The 24,176-nt window shown below is 38.5% G+C and overlaps 1 protein-coding gene and 1 long non-coding RNA gene across 50 annotated transcripts; one reads left to right on the forward strand and one right to left on the reverse strand.

The window, feature by feature from the left end:
• LOC110012184 lies at positions 3,427-4,078 on the forward strand. The gene is made up of 2 exons (XR_002287347.1): positions 3,427-3,528; positions 3,571-4,078. It is a non-coding gene; the product is annotated as an uncharacterized LOC110012184 (long non-coding RNA).
• On the reverse strand, positions 5,583-22,511 carry LOC105165803 (histone-lysine N-methyltransferase ATXR7-like). 49 transcript variants are annotated; one of them, XM_020694587.1, is made up of 25 exons: positions 21,967-22,511; positions 21,756-21,872; positions 20,042-20,365; positions 19,623-19,967; positions 19,233-19,541; positions 18,491-19,084; positions 18,024-18,399; positions 17,769-17,924; positions 17,221-17,639; positions 17,025-17,147; positions 16,600-16,680; positions 16,108-16,161; positions 15,860-16,011; positions 14,561-14,603; positions 14,460-14,474; positions 13,522-13,632; positions 13,312-13,409; positions 12,614-12,674; positions 8,421-8,847; positions 8,210-8,326; positions 7,796-7,931; positions 7,637-7,699; positions 6,545-6,587; positions 6,407-6,463; positions 5,583-5,866 (listed from the first exon to the last, which is right to left on the reverse strand). In XM_020694587.1, the coding sequence occupies exons 1-14, from the start codon at positions 22,363-22,365 to the stop codon at positions 14,582-14,584; spliced, it is 3,471 nt and encodes a 1,156-aa protein (XP_020550246.1). In that variant the 5' UTR covers positions 22,366-22,511; the 3' UTR covers positions 5,583-5,866; positions 6,407-6,463; positions 6,545-6,587; positions 7,637-7,699; positions 7,796-7,931; positions 8,210-8,326; positions 8,421-8,847; positions 12,614-12,674; positions 13,312-13,409; positions 13,522-13,632; positions 14,460-14,474; positions 14,561-14,581. The 49 variants fall into 49 exon arrangements, with proteins under 49 accessions (XP_020550246.1, XP_020550242.1, XP_011083247.1 ...); XM_020694583.1 differs by having other exon boundaries at positions 14,418-14,474; XM_011084945.2 differs by having other exon boundaries at positions 13,522-13,683; positions 14,418-14,474.

Raw genomic sequence — 24,176 nt, forward strand, 5'->3', positions numbered from 1 at the left:
TTTATGGAGGGGGGGTGTTACAGTCAGACCTAGCTGGGGATGCTTCAAGGTGAAATAGGGTCCTACTGATCATATCTCGCTTTCCCAGGGGGTTGGCCACGTGTGCGTCCTCGTCATTTTTTGCCCGAGTAGTTCATCACCACTTGGCAAGCGACCTTCTGGCGAACAGGGTGGTATTGTGCCCTCTGACCCTTTGGGTTGCCAATCTCCTTAGGCTTCGCCCTTTTTGAGCGATAATTGAGGGAAGCTTCTTTGGGCCTTCTCTAGACCTCCTGTTTCATTAGGTTTCCTTAGGTTGTATTGGGCTCTTGTATGTGGGTCTCAAATTGGGCTAGCTACTTATGGTCATATTAGCAAGAAAGATCTAATGGCTATTAAAATAAATAGTGTATAATAGAGGGTGATACCCATAAAATGGGCTGACTCAAATAGGATCAAGCTATCTAAAAAGAATAAAAGTATCACAAGATTCCAAATAAATGCAAAGCCTAAAGTGCTCTCAGGAGGCCCAGTTCGGGTAAAGGCCTAAAATCCTCTCAAGAAGCCCATTACAAATAGAGCCCCCAGTGAATCCGACAAGAGGTGCACCCAAGAATTAAATTGGCCAAAAGAAGTCCACCAACACAAATCCGAGAGGTCCCCGATCTAAGAAACCTCACAAGCCTAGAAAGAAGTTTAAAGACTTGAAATCCCCTAAACGAAGTCAAAGCCCATCCAACGGAGCATCCACAGGTGGCCTAAGTGGTATACACATAGAATCTTTGGAGGCACATCTCACAGAATCAAATAAAGACCAGCAACCCCTTCGAGGACACGTGGCGCCTTAATCCAAAAGTAACCTTTAAACCTTGAAAGCTTGAAGTCCGAATGGGAGAAAACATTTGCTCGACCAGTTCCCAAAAAATTCGGGAAGGCATACTTATCTTTAGAAAATATCTTCATCTGCAGCGGACTCCAATTGCCCTTTGCGATCGAGAGTCTCCAACCACCAAAATATAACTCTCCACTGAATTCCGTGGATCCTCCAATAGCTGGGGACCCTCCTCGAATTCGTGAGAGATCAACCTTATAAAACCCGGGTAGTATACACAATTAACCAAATATTTGAGTTTATGCATCGTCTCCTCCCACAACATGTTAAATCACCATTAGCGACAGCATATTAAAATAAAACAATTGATTGTATTGATCTTTTCAACAGGATGATTATCGCAACAACAATAAGCACGCTCTTATTATAGAGGGGTGTTGTTATTGTCATCGTGCATATGTATTTTTTATGTATCACTACGCTGAGGAATAAACCCCACAAAATTCACCTAGGGCTGCGCCTGGGGCTGTATGACCCAAATCAAATGCCTATATTGTATCCTTTCAGGGTCAATTGTTTTGCCACAGTATGAAGACAAGTCAAAAGATTAAGCGATTTTTCCATTCTGTTGTTATGTTCACTAATTTACATAGTTGGACTTGGATAAAAAGAAATTAATTTGTGGTGAGTATGATATCCTTTTTTGTAGTACCACGTACCAACTACAACCACTGTACACAATCAACATAGCTACATATGCCTAGTACCGATAACGTAAATGTAAACTTGACTTTTCTGTTCCAAAAAATTATATATACAAACTTGACTTTACTACAAACACATTTAAATATGCATTTACAAATGGACATGCAGAATAACGTATAATAACATTTTAACATCCACCGATATCTGCAAATAATAAAAAATGTTATGAAATCTATGTTAAAAATGTGCTTTCATATATTTTTCCGATCAAGAAAGGTCAACTCATACACGCTGCACCCGTAGTTACACATGCATTCATATAATAGATCTAAGTATATGAATATGTACCTCTAGACATAAACTTATATTGACATACAATATCCAATATAAATGCACAAAGGCAGACCGGGTGTCAAGGGCCGCCTGCGCACTCGGCACCTTTGACGCGTATTTCGGCCACCCAACCGTTCTACATGGCCGACCAATCAACCTTCGCCGAAGATGCTAGACTTCCGCAGTTTTAGAGTTTTTGGCGTTGGTTTTTTACTTTGCTTTCTGTTGTTAGATTGCTCAGGGGACATTAGGCCTCCTGAAGTGCGTTTTTCAATCTTTTTAATGTTTACTGCTTTCAGTAGGATTTATTTTTTTAAGCCTATTATGGGGGGCGGGGGGGGGCAATGAGTTCAAGAAGCTTGGTTTAGTGACGTGTTAGAGTCCCCCTCAAGGCGATTCACTTGCTCTAGTATCGTTGTTCATTGTATTCGCACCTTTTAGTTTAATGCAATCCACTTTCTGAAATCCTGCGTTCAAACTATTGTCGTTGCTGTTGTTGTTTTTCGTATTGTGATTCCTTTTGGTGCGTTACATTAGTGCCGAGCGGGAGTGTGTGTGTTGCGATTGGAGGAAGTAGTCAGGCGGATTACTAGCCACACGGTGCTCCTTTCTGCCCATTGCGGAAGGCACTCGTGAGAGCTGGTATCAGAGCCTCGTGCCGAGATGGGACCCAGGCGGTTGCGGTGACCCAAACAAATCCTACTGCGAGAGCCTCAGGGCAAGACGCGGAGAGCCCGCGACATGCAGCATCGCCTAGCGAGCGAGCTGAGAAACCTAGAGGACGGACACCCCAATTGACTGAATTAGAGGAGAAGGTCTCTTTCCTGGAATCTGAGATCACGGTGCTGAATTCGGAGTTGGATGAATGTCGGCAGGTGATCCAAGAGATCGCTGGTGCCTTTGGAGGCGATGGTTTCGCTGATATGCGGCATGACATGGAACAGATGTCTATTCAGATAGGTCTGCTGCAACGTGCAGTGAGTAATGCCCCTGTTGTTGCGCATGACCCCGATGCTAGGCTTCATATTCCCGAACCAAAGGATATAGTATTATAGTATTATGATATTTCAATTTTAGGGTAAGGAAGGAAGCTTTTTCATTATAATCTGTAATGAATTCCAAGGAAGTAATTATTCCCCATGGTTAAATGAGAAATGAAAAGGAATAAACTGGACAGAATATAGTATTATGATATTTCAATTTTGGGGTAACGGAGGGAGCTTTTTTTATTATAATCTGTAATGAATTTCAAGGAAATAATTATTCCTCATGTTTAAATGAGAAATGAAAAGGAACAAACTACCCGTTAACGCCAAGCACTAGCCTTCCGAAACAAAAGGTAACTCTTTTTGAATGCTCATTATCTCGTATCAAACATGTGATTTGTATACTTGGAAGTTGCATGTGTATGTCTGGAACCTCATAGCTATATAAAACTTAACTAACACTGCTATTCCTATTTTGTCGGGTAACAAGTAATGAAAATGAAATGGCATCCCAGAGCGCATTGGAATGTACCACAGTACAACCACACCACATGACCTCTTAAGTCTCAAGGCAAGCAAGAGCACTTAGGTTTAGAGCTAGCTCGAGCACACAGTTTAACACCCATAGTGGTTGAGGTGGATGCTACAGTCGTTCTCCAACTCTTACAGTCTAGGGCATCTGGGATATGGGAGGTGCAGCATTTGATCATGCGCATTGTGCAGCTCCAGCAGGAGGTGCAGCATTTGATCATGCGCATTGTGCAGCTCCAACAGGAATTAGGATCGAACGTACGACATATTTTTCGAGAGGCTAATGGAGCGGCTGATCATCTTGCGAAGGATGCCGCTTCTCGCCAGTTGACTCGAGTTATGTATCAGGAGGACATTACGGGAGTACTGCGAGGCATTATCCGACTTGATAAAATGGGCACTCCATACCTTCGCCGGTGAGCTTGAGATCGGGCATTGGGGAGAGATTGGTGAGGGCACTACGGAGTTGTACTAGTGGGCTGGGCATGTCTACAGGCCAAATTCTACTTACTTTCTAGGCTCAATAGAGTTGTGTTGTATATTTTTTAGTGTTAATCACTAATGTTGCACATAGATTAGAATTTTCTTTGACTGTAAAGGGAGTAAGTACTCCTTGTTTACCGCTTTTCAATTGTCACTCTATAATTTTTTCGAGTTAATAAACAGGTAGGGGTCCGCCAAACCCCCCGCCTAGGCACAGGCGGCTTTCCCCAAAAAAAAAAAAAAAAAAAAAAAAAAAAAGTTCTGGTGCCAGCAGCCTTAACTGGGAGTTCCTCTTTCAAGTCATGCGACTAAAGGGTTTCCCGCAGCATTGGATTAACTTGGTGGCTAATGCTGTATCAAACTGTTGGTTCTCAAAAAAAAAAAAAAAAAAAAAAAAAAAAAAAAAAAGGCAAGCAAGAGCACTTGTAACCAGCTGCGACAGAAGAGTACCCCTTCACACTGGGCCAGGCCCGTCTTAACAGAGTAGCCCCTAATTAACCACCTAATCAATCCTGCGCTTTTCAAGTCTTATGGTGTACTCTGACTACGCTAACAAGATTTGTCTTCATAGAGTAGCCCCTAATTAGCCACCTAATCAGTTATGCGCTTTTCAACTCTCATGTACTCTCACAAGATTGTCTTAACGAAGCTGCCCCCTAATTAACCACCTAATCAGTTCTACGCTTCTCAAATCTCAAGACGTACTCTCGCAAGATCGTCTTAACAGAGTAGCCCCTAATTAACCACCTAATCAGTTCTGCGCTTTTCAACTCTCATGACATGCTCGGGCAAGATCCTTTCCCCTTTTCCTTAAAGGAAGTGACTATTTGTAACATTAATATTCAAAGCAACAAAAAATTTCCAGATGCTTCTGATATTCATTAGGGTCTGCCACTAAAAATTATTGGGCACTCGCTAAGTAGTAGATAAAGAAGTAGGAGACACATACCAGAAGCCTCGACATACAATCCACTAAGCATTTTACAGACTACTTGCTTCTCCTTGCGTAATATAAAATTGAAAAAGAAAAGAAAATAATTGGGACTTCCACCATCCATGTATTGTTGAAAAAAACTTGGTCATCACTCTTTAAGTTAATTCAGCAACCAATACGCTACGTACAAATTGCCAAACCCTACTATCAGCATTTGCAATGGAAATTGCGTGTACAAATTGCGAAACACTACTACCAGCATTTGCAATGGAAATTGCACTTAAAAGCTATGTAATTGTACCAATCATGTCACCGAGCAAGTGATCTATTGTAACAAATTGAGCATTTATCATCTCAGTCACTTTTGAGCACCCAAGCCCAAATCCTGGATGCAAAAATTTGAGATGCACAGGTTGCCGAACTCATGCAAATTAAATTGAACACAAATCCGTAGGACAATAAGGAGTCTCTTACAAAATAATCGTACCATTAAAGACTTAAAATCATGCTGGTATGATAAATGGAAGGCAGGAAACCGTAATTTTCACAACAGAGTGACAAGCCCAACTAGTAGATAACCCGGGATACTGGAATAGGTCAAGATCAACTTCAAGTTCCCAAGTAAGACACATATGAACAATCATCGCAATCTCAACACAAGAAGCAAATATAGCAAATAGGATTGATTCATTCTTAAGAATTCATACTACCCATTGTAAATTGTTTCAGCGAACCATACAATTTTGCAATCTTCCGTGAGAGCATGACTGTGTGCAACCACCCTGTGTGAGGATGTTCATTTATACCTACCAAATAACAAATCTTTTTTATATTATGAAATATTTGAAAATTGTCGGTATGTTTGTACATGGCATTGATTTCCAAACTATCCCTAAATTAATGAAGAAAAACAACTAACTTTCAGTTCTTAAAGAGGAGAAACTCATCTGCAACTGAGAGATATCTACAAAAATATGCACATTGGTTGGGTAAATGTCATCATCATTAACGATTGACATGAAAAGGACATCCTGCAATAATACCATGGAGTCAAGTCGCAGCATGCTGAAGCAGGTTAATAACCTGAAAGAGCATACACAGGGGATCAACAACTGGAGTCCATGCAAGATACCATTAATTTACTAGGAGATGCTACTGACAACAAATTTGCCAACTCAGGAACCCCGAGACACATGAGATAAATACATCTTTTGCTAGCGAAACGTAGTTTAACTGAACAAAGTGAAGTAGGTAAACCACAACACAGCATTTGTGCTCTGGAAGATAAATAGTTTTCTTGTTTGAAACCCCACAAAGCAACCACACAAATTCACAGTCAAGCATCACAATTTCCATCATATAACTTTCTGAGTAATGCGATCATGGCTGGAAAAGGAATCCTAGTACATCTTGCAGACAGTTTATCAACAACAAAAATGTCAATGTTTACATAATAGTTTACTGCTGTGACAAGGCATCACTGGTATTGGCATCATAAAACTATCAAAGGGGAGCAGACCAAAAGCTAAATGCTATTTTTGGTTCATTGCCTCGTCTGAAGAATTCACGTTAAAAGTGCATGAAGGCTAGCTGAGTGAAAACAGAAATGGAGAAAGGGATTACCTTGGAACGAACATGACCAAATGTCAACTCTAGAGATATTACCCAATTCATGGAGGCCTATCAAAACCAGGTAAAAAACGATGATCAACTCAAACATAAAAGTACCAAATGTGATTGAAAAGGAATACTAGAATAAACCTGTTATAAACTCCTCAACCTTCAGTTCAGTGACCTACGGCACCTAAAAGATAAGGCAATCAGCAGGCAGTTGATGAACGGAAGCCAAAAAGAATGAGAATAAAACTATTATAATACACGAAGAGCATACAAAGCAGCTGATCACATTGACTTCCGGACACAGCAACATTTAGTGTAGAGGAAGTATGTATTATGTTACCCTCAGAATGCACCAATGACTCTACTAAAGACAAAATTGAAATTGCATTATTTTCTAAAATCCAAACATGTTATAATTATGATGATTTTCACTACCCTATAAATTTATGCAGATGTGGCTTAAGGGGAAAAAAGACAGTAACACAATAGAGCAGGATCAGAAGATGAAGGTTTACATAAGAAAATACTTGAAGTCAACTAAGGATAGAGTTTAAACCAGTGTTTTAAAAGGCGGTATCGATGGCTAAGGTGTTTCATATGTCTCAGGGAAGAGCATATGCCTCGAGAAATCTGATTTTTTTTTAAAAAAAATATAAGGTATTCAATAACAAATTCTGGGCCTTCAAGAAACCTTTTCAATCACACAAATGCCCAATCAGTAAGGAGCTTTGGGGAAGTAATGGCATGGCCCTACAAAGCCAAGGGCGCAAGCGCCCTTGCATTGCCGCAAGGCATAACTACCGCTCAGCCTGTGTGTGCCCCAAAGGACAGTTCTTAAAGCACTAGCTAAAACTCTCACAACTGCAGGAGAATACTGGGAAAATATAAGCATGAAATGACATACAATTGTCGACTAAATCTTTGAGACTAAAGATGTTAAAAGTTACATTTAATAATATCCGGCGAGCATTGTATTTATTTCCTAAAACTGTAGTGGAAATTCAAGTCTCCGAATCCCATGACAATGCATGATTGCTTAACACTTTGACACAGCCCTCATAGAGCAGAACATAAACAAAAAGGTCAAGAGGGATCCACAGATCTCTTGAGCTTCTCATTCAAGAACTGGTCTCATCAACTTAAAGTTGTGCATAGAAAGTCACATATACAGCTTGAAGGAGATAACTCAAGTATAACAAATCACAGATGCAGACAAAAGCGAACCATCTTAACTTTTCTCCTTCTGTTTTACGGAAGCGTCAAAAATTACTAATAAAACATATCAGGCTGCAGATCCTGCATTATTTGAGAATGGATAAATAAATGAATCATTCGTTTGACCATTGAACTTGACAAAGGAACAAAAGGTGATAAAGGATAGGTGAATTCTACATAAACAAAAGAAATGCCATGTTCAAAACAGAAGACTTAATGCCTCCATGCAACCTCCGTCCATTCGACGCCTTCTGATATTTTTCTATTTAAGATGATCCCGAAGATGACACAGTCCGATCATCCACCAGTCTTCCTATTAAAGTGGAACATGTATCAATAGTGAAGTAACTCTTTAGAATCTTTAAGCAGCAAAAAGACAACCAACAAAAATTTCCCGGGTTCGACCGGACAGATAACTCCAAAAAAGCAAAGAAACAATTACTATAAATGTAGGGAACAGCAAATCTTCAGGAAACTATATGCATAGGGGAGCTAATTTTTTCTAACAGACTGAACGAGATGACAAAATCATTCATAATTACTTGCATAAAATAGATTTTATCCCAACTTGAAAATACTACAGTTAATCACCAATAGAAAATTACGGATATATCCACAGTAACACCATGAGTAAAGCTCAGTCAGAGAGTGTGGTCCATGCTTTCTTCCCTCCTCATCCTCAAACAGCCAGCAAGATTCATCTCCTGACTGTAATTTGGACGATATAACAAAATTACAACAAGTTGAATGTCATAGGAAACTTTTAAAATCATAAAATCATTGTCTAAGCAATCCTCCATACCAGTGGGAACTTTACATCTATATCGCTCTTCTCAAGGATTAGTTTCTGGTCATTGGAACTATGGCAATCATTTCTAGACTCTTTTACACGAGGGGCAGGCACATTTAAGTAAACAAAGCCGGTGGCAACATGGTCAGGAAATTGCTTAAAGTAGTTGAGGGGCACAGGATTGAGGAGATTCCCATTCAGGACGGGGTAAACAGGGAGCTCCTCCGGCAAAAAACCAGTGTATAAACCCTCGTACAGCTGGTGCTGAATGTAAGGACCACACATTTGACTATTTTGATTGACGTACATCCATCCGGTAACATAGGCCAGTGAACCATATCCAAGGTTCGACGACCCACCGACATCGCAAATTTGTGAATATTCAGCGTCGTTCGTATGCAACTTGTTGCTCATCGGGGGCCGATTTGACAATTATCACCTGTTAGAGCAAGTTGAAGACGTTAGGGACTTTGATTTGGGGCATACAGCCCCAGCCGCAGCCCTAGGTGAAATTTGTGTGGTTTATTCCTCAGCGTAGTGGTACATAAAAAATACATATGCACGATGACAATAACAGCGCCCCTCTATGATAAGAGCGTGCTTATTGTTGGTGCGATAATCATCCTGTTGAAAAGATCAATATAATCAGTTGTTTTATTTTAATACGCTGTCGTGAATGGTGATTTAACATGATGTGAGAGGAGACGATGCATAATTTCAAATATTTGGTTAATTGCGTATACTACCCGGGTTTTATAAAAATCTGCAAAAGACTCCAAAATGTTAAAATATAACCTAAATCCCCCTATGTTTCATAAATATCGCTAATATGCCCTTTCCATTAATTATTCTTACCTCTTAAGTTTTTTATTTAATTGACCATTATACCCTTTGATGCGAGCAAAAAGAAAAAGTGTTGCTCGAGTCCACTAGGAGTGGAAGTAGTAAATAAGTGCTGGAAATAAAAGAGGTGTAAATGGATGATGAAGAGAGTATTATTACTCGTTTTTCGTGTACAAAAGAAAGATGGATATCGAAGTAAAACTTTAAATACGAAATACAGTATTTCTTTTAGATAAAGCGGTAGTATGAAGGTGAAAGTTATAGTATGTAGGCTTAAGTTCAAAAACATATCATCCTCCCGCTAGGATACTCTCTAATTTATAGACAACCATCAATCGGTTGGAGAAGATCACGAATTCAGTGGAACATGATCTCAAAATGATTAGATAAGGTTGAATCTCTCACGAATTCGGGGGAGAGTCCCCAGCGGTTGGAGGATCCGCCGAATTCGGTGGAGGGTTATATCTTGGTGGTTGGAGACTCTCCATCCCAAAGGGCAATTGGAGTCCGCTGCAGATGAAGATATTTTCTAAAGATAAGGATGCCTTCCCAAATTCTTTGGGAAGTGGTCGAGCAGATGTTTTCTCCCAGTCGGAGTTCAAGCTTTTAGGGTTTAAAGGTTACTTTTGGATTAAGACGCCACGTGTCCCCGGGGGCTGCTGGTCTTTTTTTGAATCTGTGAGATGTGCCTCCAGAGATTCTATGTGTATACCACTTAGGCCACCTATGGATGGTCCGTGGGATGGGCTTTGACTTTGGTTGGGGAATTTCAAGTCCATAAACTTCTTTCTAGGCTTGTGAGGGTTCTTGGGTCGGGGCCCTCTCAGATTTGTGCTGGTGGACTTCTTTTGGCCAATTTAATTCTTGGGTGCACCTCTTGTCGGATTCCCTGGGGGCTCTATCTGTAATGGGCTTCCTGAGAGCATTTTAGGCCCTTACCCGAATTGGGCCTCCTGAGAGCACTTTAGGCTTTGCATTTCTTTGGACTCTTGTGATATTTTTATTCTTTTTGGGTAGCTTGATCCTATTAAAGTCAGCCCATTTCATAGGTATCACCCTCTATTATACACTATTTATTTTAATAGCCATTAAATCTTTCTTGCTAATACGACCATAAGTAGCTAGCCCAATCTGCGACCCACATACAAGAGCCCAATACAACCCAAGGAAACCTAATGAAGCAGGAGGTCTAGAGAAGGCCCAAAGAAGCTTCCCTCAATCATCGGTCAAGAAGGGCGAAGCCCAAAGAGATTGGCAACCCAAAGGGTCAGAGGGCCCAATGCCACCCTGTTCGCCAGAATGACGCTTGCCAACTGGTGATGAACTACTCGGGCAAAAAATGACGAGGACGCACACGTGGCCAACCCCTTGGGAAAACGAGATATGATCAGTAGGACCCCTATTTCACCTTGAAGCATCCCCAGCTAGGTCGGACTGTAACACCCCCTCCATAAATACATTCCATCTCATAAGAAATTCACATTTAACTAATTAAGAAAAATTATGTTTTGCTCAATATATTATGTAGACATTATGGAATGACATACATCACCAAAATCCTCAACCTTGGCATTTATAAATATAAGAAAATGACGAAACGTAAAGTTTCTAATTATTATAAAACTTAATACAAACCCACCGAAAGTCTAATACCTATGCAATTATGTAGCTAGGGCTTCCAACTTAAGATATCACTGTTGAACCACCTAGGAATAGCAATGATCCGCCTAATACTAATAATGTATACTCTATCCTTTCAGGGTCAATTGTTTTGCCACAATATGATGACAAGTCAAAAGATTAAGCAATGTTTCCATTCTGTTGTTATGTTCACTAATTTACATAGTTGGACTAGGATAAAAAGAAATTAATTTGTGGTGAGTATGATATCCTTCTTTGTAGTACCAAGTACCAACTACAACCACTGTACACAATCAACATAACTACATATGCCTAGTACGAATAACGTAAATGCAAACTTGACTTTTCTGTTCCAAAAAATTATATATACAAACTTGACTTTACTACAAACACATTACAATATCAATTTACAAATGCACATGCAGAATAACGTATAATAACATTTTAATATCCACCGATATCTGCAAATAATAAAAAATATTATGAAATCTATGTTAAAAATGTGCTTTCATATATTTTTCGAAATCAAGAAAGGTCAACTCATACACGCTACACGCTGCACCCGTAGTTACACATGCATTCATATAATAGATCTAAGTATATGAATATGTACCTCTACAGATAAACTGATATTGACATACAATATCCAATATAAATGCACAAAGGCAGACCGGGACAGAATATAGTATTATGATATTTCAATTTTGGGGTACCGGAGGGAGCTTTTTTTATTATAATCTGTAATGAATTCCAAGGAAATAATTATTCCCCATGGTTAAATGAGAAATGAAAAGGAATAAACTGGACAAGAATATAGTATTATGATATTTCAATTATGGGGTAACAGAGGGAGCTTTTTTTATTATAATCTGTAATGAATTTCAAGGAAATAATTATTCCTCATGTTTAAATAAGAAATGAAAAGGAACAAACTACCCTTTAACGCCAAGCATTTGTATTAGCCTTCGGAAACAAAGAGTAACTCTTTTTGAATGCTCATTATCTCATATCAAACATGTGATTTGTATCCTTGGAAGTTGCATGTGTGTAGGTAACCTCATAGCTATATAAAACTTAACTAAAACTTATGTTCCTTTTTTGTCGGGTAATAAGTAATGAAAATGATATGGCATCCCGGAGCACATTGGAATGTGCCACAGTACAACCACACCACGTGATCTCTAACTCTCAAGGCAAGCAAGAGCACTCGTAACCAGCTGCGACAGAAGAGTACCCTTTCACACTTGGCCAGGCCCGTCCTAACAGAGTAGCCCCCTAATTAACCACCTAATCAGTCCTGCACTTTCAAGTCTTATGGTGTACTCTGACAAGATTTGTCTGAACAGAGCAGCCCTAATTTAGCCACCTAATCAGTTCTGCGCTTTTCACTCATGTACTCTCACAAGATTGGCTTAACGGAGCTCCCCCTAATAAACCACCTAATCAGTTCTGCGCTTTTCAACTCTCATGATGTACTCTCGCAAGATCGTCTTAACAGAGTAGCCCCCTAATTAACCACATAATCAGTTCTGCGCTTTTAAACTCTCGTGACGTGCTCTGACAAGATCCATTCCCCTTTCCCTTAAAGGAAGTGACTATTTGTAACATTAATATTCAAAGCAACAAACAATTTCCAGATGCTTCTGATATTCATTAGGGTCTGCCACTAAAAATTATTAGGCACTCAATAAGTAGTAGATAAAGAAATAGGAGACACATACCAGAAGCCTCGACATACAATCCACTAAGCATTTCGCATGTCTACAGACTGCTTGCTTCTCCCTACGCAATATAAAATTGAAAAAGAAAAGGAAATAATTGGGACTTGCACCATCCATGTATTGTTGAAAAAACTTGGTCATCACTCTTTAAGTTAATTCAGCAACCAATACGCTACGTACAAATTGCGAAACCCTACTATCAGCATTTGCAACGGAAATTGCATGTACAAATTGTGAAACTCTACTATCAGCATTTGCAATGGAAATTGCACTTAAAAGCTATGTAATTGTACCAATCATGTCACCGAGCAAGTGATCTATTGTAACAAATTGAGCATTTATCATCTCAGTCACTTTTGAGCACCCAAGCTCAAATCCTGGATGTAAAAATTTGAGATGCACATGTTGCTGAACTAATGCAAATTATTTAACACAAATCCATAGGACAATAAGGACTCTCTTACAAAATAATCGTACCATTAAGACTTAAGATCACGCTTGTATGATAAATGGAAGGCAGGAAACCGTAATTTTCACACAGTGTTACAGGCCCAACTAGTAGATAACCTGGGATACTGGAATAGGCCAAGATCAACTTCAAGTTCCCATGTAAGACACATATGAAGAATCATTGCAATCTCAACACAGGAGGCAAATATAGCAAGTAGGATAGATTCATTCTTAAGAATTCATATTACCCATTGTAAATTGTTTCAGCGAACCATACAATTTTGCAATCTTCCGTGAGAGCATGACTGTGTGCAACCACCCTGTGTGAGAGGATGTTCTTTTATACCTACCAAATAACAAATCTTTTTATATTATGAAATATTTGAAAATTGTCGGTATGTTTGTACATGGCATTGATTTCCAAACTATCCCTAAATTAATGAAGAAAAACAACTAACTTTCAGTTCTTAAGAGGAGAAACTCATCTGCAACTGAGCGATATCTACAAGAATATGCTCATTGGTTGGGTAAATGTCATCATCATTAACGATTGACATGAAAAGGACATCCTGCAATAATGCAATGGAGTCAAGTCGCAGCATGCTGAAGCAGTTAATAACCTGAAAGAGCATACACAGGGGATCAACAACTGGAGTCCATGCAAGATACCATTAATTTACTAGGAAATGATCTACAAGAATATGCTCATTGGTTGGGTAAATGTCATCATCATTAACGATTGACATGAAAAGGACATCCTGCAATAATGCAATGGAGTCAAGTCGCAGCATGCTGCCGCAGTTAATAACCTGAAAGAGCATACACAGGGGATCAACAACTGGAGTCCATGCAAGATACCATTAATTTACTATGAGATGCTATTGACAACAAATTTGCCATCTTAGGACCCCCGAGACACATGAGATAAATACATCTTTTGCTAGCGAAACGTAGTTTAACTGAACAAAGTGAAGTAGGTAAACCACAACACAGCATTTGTGCTCTGGAAGATAAATAGTTTTCTTGTTTGAAACCCCACAAAGCAACCACACAAATTCAAAGCATCACATCACAATTTCCATCATATAACTTTCTGAGTAATGCGATCATGGCTGGAAAAGGAATCCTAGTACATCTTGCAGACAGTTTATCAACAACAAAAATGTCAATGTTTACATAATAGTTACTGCTGTGACAAGGCATCACTGGTATTGGCATCATAAAACTATCAAAGGGGAGCAGACCAAAAGCTAAATGCTAAACCCATTTTTGGTTCATTGCCTTATCTGAAGAATTCACGTTAAAAGTGCATGAAGGCTAGCTGAGTGAAAATAGAAATGGAGAAAGGGATTACCTTGGAAAGAACATGACCAAATGTCAACTCTAGATATATTACCCAGTTCATGGAGGCCTATCAAAACCAGGTAAAAAACGATGACCAACTCAAACATAAACGTATCAAATGTATTCTAATTGAAAAGGAATACTAGAATAAACCTGTTATAAACTCCTCAACCTTCAGTTCAGTGACCCGCGGCACCTAAAAGATAAGGCAATCAGCAGGCAATTGATGAACGGAAGCCAAAAAGAATATGAATACAACTATTATAATACACAAAGAGCATATAGAGCAGCTGATCACATTGACTTCCGGACACAGCAACATTTAGTGTAGAGGAAGTATGTATCATGTTACCCTCAAAATGCACCAATGACTCTATTAAAAAGAGAAATTGAAATTGCATTATTTTCTGAAATCCAAACATGTTATAATTATGATGACTTTCACTGCCCTAAAAATTTAGGCAGATAATCAAGTCTCATCAATAAAGCAGCCTAGTTAATATAGGAATAAACTTAGTAAGAAACATATCTAGTTTGTACTGACAACAACATAGGGAGAGGTAGTTAACAGGATGATGTTACTTTAATGTATTCAACCCCGAGATCAATGAGAACAGACTACTACTGACAACCTGATAAGTTCTACCTAAATAACACTTATATGTGGAGAAAATTAACTATCTGCCAAACAGTGATATAGAAATTGTATTCCTGACAAGGAAAATAATGCCTTAAATAGGCAGAGCAATTTGAAACTTTCTTGCAACTTGTTAGGCTGCTCAATCAGACATGACACAAAGCCATCCTCAAGCTTGTGCATTCATGGTAATGTCAGCATTTCATTTCTTTCCCAGAAGGTCTTAACTCTATTCTGCAGGCAATTACTTTCCACCAACTTCTTTATAAGTACCAAAATAGGTGTCCCAATAATTACAGTAGGGATGGAAACAACTCACAATAATAAAACTACTTATCACCAAATCACTTGACGTATATAGTCAAGCTACAATTTAACAGGGGAGAATAATAGACAAGGTTTAAAAGATAGTAAAAATCAAATTTAAATTATGTGTGAACAAAATTCAGAAAAGTAATACTAAAACACATAAGGAACTCCAAAATGCAGGATAAGGTCACAACCACTATCACAATGAACATTCTAAAAAGAGTAACCAAAAGAAAGATTGATTTCATTCATCAACTTGTGTGTCACACAAACAAGTCACATTACAATACTGTTAGAGCCATAGACTGAAACATTTTTCATGAAACATGCTTATAAATAATAAAGCACATAACACAACCAAAGTAAATATCAAAGGCCATTCAATTATGTGTATGTTCTTCAACCAAAATTTCCAGGGCTGAAATCAGTGCGTAATTCTCAAGTGAGGGAAAGGCTGTGACAAGGCTAAAGCACACTAACAACGTAACAACTATAAGTTGTGTTACCTTCTAGAACCGCAGTGGCAAGGTATCTTTTTCTCCTCCAATGGGAATTTGTAATTGTAAGTGAGTTCTTCACCAGCAGATATGTGCCGCTTAGCATATATGAAAATCTTTTTCTGCCCCTCAACACTAATGACCTTCGTGTAGCAGTTAGGCTGAATTTAAATCAACAAAATTGTAATCTCATTTTAGAATGACTAAGGTACCAAACCACCAATGCAACATAGCCATAACCCTTTTGCCATGGTTACCTCACAAGAATGATTTATAAATCTAGCAATCCCTCCGCGCTTTGTAGCATCAACCTGCAGATAAATCAATTAAATAGTGTTGCTTTCTGTCAACAATGATCTTATTATATAGCATAAGACAACCATCATATCATTAAATTCCCGTTGGACATCTCACAAGTCGAGCTCAGGATGACTATTAGACCAGCAAACATAGAAAGTAAACACTGTAAATATTGGCAGGGGACCAATTGACTATTGAGTAACATAAGTAGAAAGTCCGAAACAAACAACAGAAAGGATTGATGAATAACAAAGGTGAAGGGGCAGAAGTGGTTCAATATAAGTCGATGAAAAGTTCAGTAACAATATAATAATGAAGAAATTGAGCTGCAAGCAAATAGAAGGTTATTCAGTAGAATAATGCATGGTAACCAAATAAAAATAGATTCAATTTATTGTCTACAGAAGTCTTCTGTTAGGCTGAGTGAATACAAGTTTTGTTTTACTTACCACATAACCATCATCCAATCTGAAAAGATAACTACTCCCAATTCCCATCTTCTCATATTGGCGCTCACGTATATCAGATATCTGTACAAGTGAAAGTGTTGCATTAATAGGATAAAAGTACTGACCCTAGTGATGAGATCAGTACAAGATACTAATACTTAATTTAACATTCCAAACAGTAATATTTTAGTGCCACTTGGGTATCTACGCCAGGTTCCAAAAGCTCCGTTACTCCATCACAATATGGTCACTGAAGATTATCGAGTTCTCTCCTTTATGGTACAAATGCCTCTAGGCAAAAGTCATATTCTTCTAGAATGAAAAGCTAATACATACAAAATCTAAAAGGAGACAAAACAATGGACTATTCAAGCCACTCGGACAGCTCATATCAGTAAGCAATAAAAAAGAAAGAGGCTGCTCACACGAGGGCGAATAAGTTCTCCAACATATTCAATAACAAAGTCCTCTGCCTCGATTGGTTCCAGCGCAACAAGACCCCAGTCATGTATCTTGCTTCGCTGGAAACGCAAACGTTTTTTCCTTGCCTGGTCAAAGAAAAATTGCTAATTTATTTATTGCAACGAGCAGACAATGACATGAGGATCATCATTCAATTACCTTCAACTGTGTTGCTTTAAGAAGATCGGCACCCTCTGCGGCAGCAAGAAGGTTACGCAACTTAACCCTGTTTGTTCTCGCAGAAAGTCCCTTAAAACTTGATGAATGAGAACCAATACACTCAGAATTCATATATTGAGAATGCGGGCGACTACCCCGGACACGAGCCCTTTCTCCGGGACTAGCAGTCAAAGCCCATTCACGCCATTCCCAGCCATTCATAGACGACCTGGCACAACCATTTGACTGGGGACAAGGTCTTGCTATCCTCGACTTACTTCTCTTAATCTTATGTGCATCAACTTGTTTACATAGTGATTGTTTTGCAACGCCATTTGCTAGTTTCTGGACTTTCCCTGGTCGCAAAATTTGCGTATCATCAATCAGTTGCTTCCTTTTAAGTTTTGAGACCTTACTTGCTGTAAAAGAGTAGACAACAGCAAGATTAGTATATAATATCACAGTACTGGAAAATTGCTCAACAAATAAGTTTCGGACTAGCAATCAGGACAAATATGACATAAAGAGAAATAAGATATGATACCAACCTTTTGGCATTTTGGTGGTGCTACCAGTAGCTTCAAAATCCAAAGAATTCGATTCCAGACTTTTGGCACAAGTAATCCTCTCAAGATTGTGCTGGTCTTTGGTCAAAAAGGATGTATTCCGTGTATTGCTGCTTGAATCATCTTCGAAGAAATCATCTTTTAAGTATTCTTATAATCAGAACTTTTAGTATTTAGCTGTTGGACTGCAGAATTAATACAAAAAAGAAAGAAAAAGAAAAAGAAAAAACAGAATACCTTGAATAGCACGAGCAACTTTCTCTGATCTCCAACTACAATTTTGCATGGATGATCCCTTTTCCCCAAGGATGCTAACATTAGCACATGGCTTGTTACTGTCATTTTCTGGACCCTGCTTCTCTAAATGAGGAATCATATATTGAACTTGAGCAGCCTGAGGAATAGTTTTAAGGGTATAAGATCTCCTTGACCTTTTCGATGCTCGGTTCAGATGATCAGTCTCTCCCATAGTCAGGGAGAGAATAAATGAATCTGATTTTTTACCACTCAGCTTTCTCCTCCGAGAATATGTGTATTCTTCTTTCAATAAAGATACTTCAGAATATCTCTCTCCATCATCAGGTTTTTCTTTATTCATGCAACGCACAGTACCCTGATAAAGCAAAGTAAAGACATGAAGAGAAAGAATCTATCTTTCCCATCCCACTAATGAAAGTAAATCATCAGGTAACTATAAATACTACCTTATTGGGTGATTCATATCTCCTAAAAGAGCATGTCGCTGTTATAGCTTTCTCAATAGCATCATCATATAAAGATTCAAATTTTTTCATGACATAGTCATATATCCTCAACCGGCTTATCATCAATGCAACCTGGAAAGTGGTTTTCCAAGCATGCCCATCTAGTTTAAATGATTGCACTTGTCCAATTTGTGATAAAGAACAACGTTCAGTAATTTCCTCAGATTGAGGTGGGCGCAATTCATCAATAACTGCAATACTACTCGCATCATTTAAATGCATAGTCAATTTCTGGAAAGAGCGCTTGGAGAAATGTAACAGAACGTCTTCTTCCATACTTTCCTCGGATAGAGCTGGACACAGTTCATCTACTTCAATACCAGTTGGGTCATCTAAATGCATTGGCAGTTTTTGAAATGCACTCTTCGATAAAGTTGTCACAGAAACTTCATGACAGTGAATTACACTCTGATCTGACAGATTTTTTACTAATTGAGGTGGATGTTGGCGATCATCTGAGAATAGAAGTGTTGGGATTTTCTGAGAATTGTATCCACCTGTATGGTTGGGCAGATGAGAGGAGTATAGAGTTACCTGCCAAGATTGATATTTTTATACAAACACATGATAAGATAGTTGGACAAGAAACACAAGGCATCTTAACATGACAACTCTTTCTCCTAGGGAAACTGGAGGTGGACATAAAAAAAAGCTTGTATTGAAGAAAGTTCCATCCATTTACCTCTTTCTTATGACTACTTTTTGGAAAATCAACCACCTTCTTCACTTCCTCATCCACAAATCTCTTAAAGTAATCTACCAACGACAACTTTGAAGATGAATGAAGGTTATCCAGTATATATTCCAAGATGACCTCCATGTCACCATAAATAGTATCGGAGCTCAAAACATTTCCTTTGGAAGACTTTTGTCCCTCAAAAGGTGAAGAAACTGATGGTGACTGCAATTGTACATCTATTGCAGTACTCACTGGTTCAAAACCAGGAGGGCAATCCACCTCAGAGCTGGAGGAGTCTTGTTCCTCCATTAGCTGTCAAGCCATTAAATTTAAATTCAGAACCATACATACACCAAAAACTTAAACCAAAAATACGAAAATATCATTACATACATGGTATGCTGGTAGCTTTGTTCTCTGCACAGAGAACTGTTTGGATGTAATGCATTGCTCACCAACATAAGAAGGGGGAGGCCACCGTTTCATCTTTCTCCACGTGGATGTATACTCAGTTACAGGATCATAAAAGATTGCATTCCACATGACTTGCAAACAAGAATCAAAGAGCGTCCTGCTAACAGCGATATATGCAGCACAAAAGTTATCAAAGCCTCCAACTGATTTCATGCTGGGAGGAGATCTCATTGTTTCACTACTGCATCTTTCCTCAACAGTGTTACATACTTCTACTTCATCCCCAGCAGCAACATGTTCATTCCTCACTTGACATACTTCAGACTGACACATAAAGAATAGAAACATTTACAGGCGATAAGTAACATGATTAGTTTTTCTAATATGTGAGTACATACCATTCTGCGATAAGAACAACAGGATTTGGCATCGTGAATAAGTGGTTCAATGTTATGATTCTTGTTACTTTTCTTGGTGGCAAGAGAATCAGAAATTATGCAGCTAACTATCTCATCAAGTACAACTTTACGTGCTGTTTTCATGATCCCAAAGTGAAGCTGCAAACAAACTTCTTCAGAAATCTCAGATATCAAGTTAAATGCTGAGCCAGTGAGTTGGTCATTCACGTCATGCCCAAATACAGCTCCATGTCTAGCTGTTCGCCAAGTGTTTAACAGTGAATCCAAATCCAAGGGTTTGTACTTATTATCAGCATGATATATCTGCACCAAAGTACCATGACATGATCAATAAGGAATGGCTTAAGGGGAAAAAAGACAGCAACACAATAGAGCAGGATCAGAAGATGAAGCTTTACATAAGCAAAAACTTGAAGTCAACTACGGATAGAGTTTAAACCAGTGTTTTAAAAGGCGGTATCGATGGCTAAGGTGTTTCATATGTCTCAGGGAAGAGCAAATGCCCCGAGAAATCTGATTTTTTTTAAAAAAAAATATAAGTAAGGTATTGAATAACAAATTCTGGGCCTTCAAGAAACCTTTTCAATCACACATATGCCCAATCAGTAAGGAGCTTTGGGGAAGTAATGGCATGGCCCTACAAAGCCAAGGGCGCAAGCGCCCTTGTATTGCCGCAAGGCATAACTACCGCTCAGCCTGTGTGTTCCCAAAGGACAGTTCTTAAAGCACTAGCTAAAACTCTCACATCTGCAGGAGAATACTGGGAAAATATAAGCATGAAATGACATACAATTGTCGACTAAATCTTTGAGACTAAAGATGTTAAAAGTTACATTTAATAATATCTGGCGAGTATTGTATTTATTTCCTAAAACTGTAGTGGAAATTCAAGTCTCAGAATCCCATGACAATGCATGATTGCTTAACACTTTGACACAGCCCTCATAGAGCAGAACATATACAAAAAGGTCAAGAGGGATCCACAGATCTCTTGAGCTTCTCATTCAAGAACTGGTCTCATCAACTTAAAGCTGTGCATAGAAAGTCACATATACAACTTGAAGGAGATAACTCAAGTATAACAAATCACAGATGCAGACAAAAGCGAACCATCTTAACTTTTCTCCTCCTGTTTTACGGAAGCGTCAAAAATTACTAATAAAACATATCAGGCTGCAGATGCTGCATTATTTGAGAATGGATAAATAAATGAATCATTCGTTTGACCATTGAACTTGACAAAGGAACAAAAGGTGATAAAGGATAGGTGAATTCTACATAAACAAAAGAAATGCCATGTTCAAAACAGAAGACTTATTGCCTCCATGCAACCTCCGTCCATTCGACGCCTTCTGATATTTTTCTATTTAAGATGATCCCGAAGATGACACAGTCGGATCATCCACCAGTCTTCCTATTAAAGTGGAACATGTATCAATAGTGAAGTAACTCTTTAGAATCTTTTAAGCAGCAAAAAGACAACCAACAAAAATTTCCCGGGTTCGACCGGACAGATAACTCCAAAAAAGCAAAGAAACAATTACTATAAATGTAGGGAACAGCAAATCTTCAGGAAACTATATGCATAGGGGAGCTAATTTTTTCTGACAGACTGAACGAGATGACAAAATCATTCATAATTACTTGCACAAAATAGATTTTATCCCAACTTGAAAATACTACAGTTAATCACCAATAGTGAATTACGGATATATCCACAGTGACACCATGAGTAAAGCTCAGTCAGAGAGTGTGGTCCATGCTTTCTTCCCTCCTCATCCTCAAACAGCCAGCAAGATTCATCTCCTGACTGTAATTTGAACGATATAACAAAATTACAACAAGTTGAATGTCATAGGAAACTTTTAAAGTCATAAAATCATTGTCTAAGCAATCCTCCATACCAGTGGGAACTTTACATCTATATCGCTCTTCTCAGGGATTAGTTTCTGGTCATTGGAACCATGGCAATCATTTCTAGACTCTTTTACGCGAGGGGCAGGCACATTTAAGTAAACAAAGCCGGTAGCAACATGGTCAGGAAATTGCTTAAAGTAGTTGAGGGGCACAGGATTGAGGAGATTCCCGTTCAGGACGGGGTAAACAGGGAGCTCCTCCGGCAAAAAACCAGTGTATAAACCCTCGTACAGCTGGTGCTGAATGTAAGGACCACACATTTGACTATTTTGATTGACGTACATCCATCCGGTAACATAGGCCGGTGAACCATATCCAAAGTTCGACCCACCGGCATCGCAAATTTGTGAATATTCAGCGTCGTTCATATTCAACTCGTTGCTCATCGGGGGCGATTCTACAATTATCACCTGTTCGAGCAAGTTGAACTGAGATGGGTTTGGCGAAGAAATGAGAGAGGAGAAAGAATGGAGATAGAAAGAGAAAGAGAGAAAGAAAGAGGAAGAAGAAACGAGAACAAGAGAGAGAAAGAGATGCCTTTGTTTGGATTTGTTTTCTCCTATTTTTTGTGACTACATAAAACACATCAATGTTTATTTTTGTATATTTACGTCTTATTTGTGTATTTTTTATATATATAAAACAGACATAATTTGATAATAAATACTAATTTTTATCTATAAAAAATACAACATTAAACATAAAATATTTATATATATATTTATATATAAAAATATATAATTTGACAATGAACAATGATTTTTGTATCTCAAATCCCAACATGATATCTACACCACTTATTTTAAAATATTTTAAATTATCCAAAAACACAAATCCAAATATATCATCTATTTTCATCACACACTTACTTATCTTTATTTTTCTCTCTCTATTTTCAAAACACAAAACAAAACAACTAAAACGCAAATCCAAACACAATGATGGGTTTTTGGCTTTTTGTATTATTATTATTACTACTACTACTATTATTATATTTATTAGTATTACTACTACTACTACTACTATTATTATATTTATTAGTATTACTACTACTACTACTACTACTATTACCCTTGTCTTGGTCCGGTTCGGGTTTGTTTTTCGTGACCCGAACAGGGCTTTTCTTGTTTTTCGCAACAGGGACACAAATGGTTATGTCATTGCCCAACATGCAACATATTGCACGTCTTCATTGTTGTAGCTTCGGTCGCTGGCAGCTTATTTTCCCAAATTAACATTCTCTTTCTCGAATAAGCTTTCTGTGAACTCAGTGCTTTTTCCTGTCATGAAATTTAACTAAAACGATCCATTCACTTTGTTCGAGAAGATTTTAAACTGATATTTGACTTTGTTCATCTCCGTGAGACAGACCCATAATCCCCAAGCTTTTTTAGTAGAGATGCTGTCTTCAGTAATGGTTGATACCAGGGGAGCTTCGTCTGAGGTGGCTTTGATCTTGTTGAAAGTCACCATGTCTGGCCTCTGCAATTTCATGAAATAAAATGTTGGATGAGACCCCTTTCCTGCCGTTTCTGGAGCAACAAATACAAACTTTATCTCCAGAATATCGCATCTCTTTAAGTGGGGGTTATTTTTTCATGAATAAAAAACCGCCCCACTAATCCACTCCGGAAGTTTTGAGATTTTCGAAAAACTTGGTGACATAGTATGAACTAAAACAAGAGCTCCAAAATCATACCATTCTCAAACTTCTTTTGGTTTTGACCCTTCTAACATCCTTACCCTATTACATTTTTCGGATGTTTCTATAATGGTCTTGCCTGGGTTTACTCCTTTGCGGAAAATTAATTTTTCCCACATACGCTGGTAGTCCTGCCAAGCAGAAGAAGATATTAACTCGTTAGTATTAACCTTAGAGGTGCCTGTCATCGGCCTAAGGCTAATCTCTCCCTCTTTAACCACAAAGGTGCTGGGTTGACTTAAATCATCAGGTGTTTCCACTTCCTGTGACTCAATTGTTGCCGTTTTCACCAGAGTCTGGTGATAGCCTTGTGCAATCGGTACTTGAATCCGACACTGCAGGTCTAGAGGCATGTACTCTAGAGGCATGTTTTGGGTCATGCTCCCTTAACTCGTGAGTCATCCCAGAAGGTGACGCTTTCCGAATTGGTTCTCATAGGTTGTTCCGTAGCGAGGTGGATGCTAATAAGGTCTCCTTATTGCAACCTCGACAGTG

This window comes from Sesamum indicum, linkage group LG6 (assembly GCF_000512975.1).
Source record: "Sesamum indicum cultivar Zhongzhi No. 13 linkage group LG6, S_indicum_v1.0, whole genome shotgun sequence".
Taxonomy (NCBI): domain Eukaryota; kingdom Viridiplantae; phylum Streptophyta; class Magnoliopsida; order Lamiales; family Pedaliaceae; genus Sesamum; species Sesamum indicum.

Coding starts and splice junctions, on each gene's coding strand:
- LOC105165803 (XM_011084952.2), bottom strand. CDS start 22,365: ATGAGCAACGAGTTGAATATGAACGACGCTGAATATTCACAAATTTGC. Junction 18,400..18,490: donor GATATGAATCACCCAATAAG/GTAGTATTTATA, acceptor TTGCTTTATCAG/GGTACTGTGCGTTGCATGAA. Junction 16,681..17,024: donor GAGAACTTATTCGCCCTCGT/GTGAGCAGCCTC, acceptor TCACTTGTACAG/ATATCTGATATACGTGAGCG.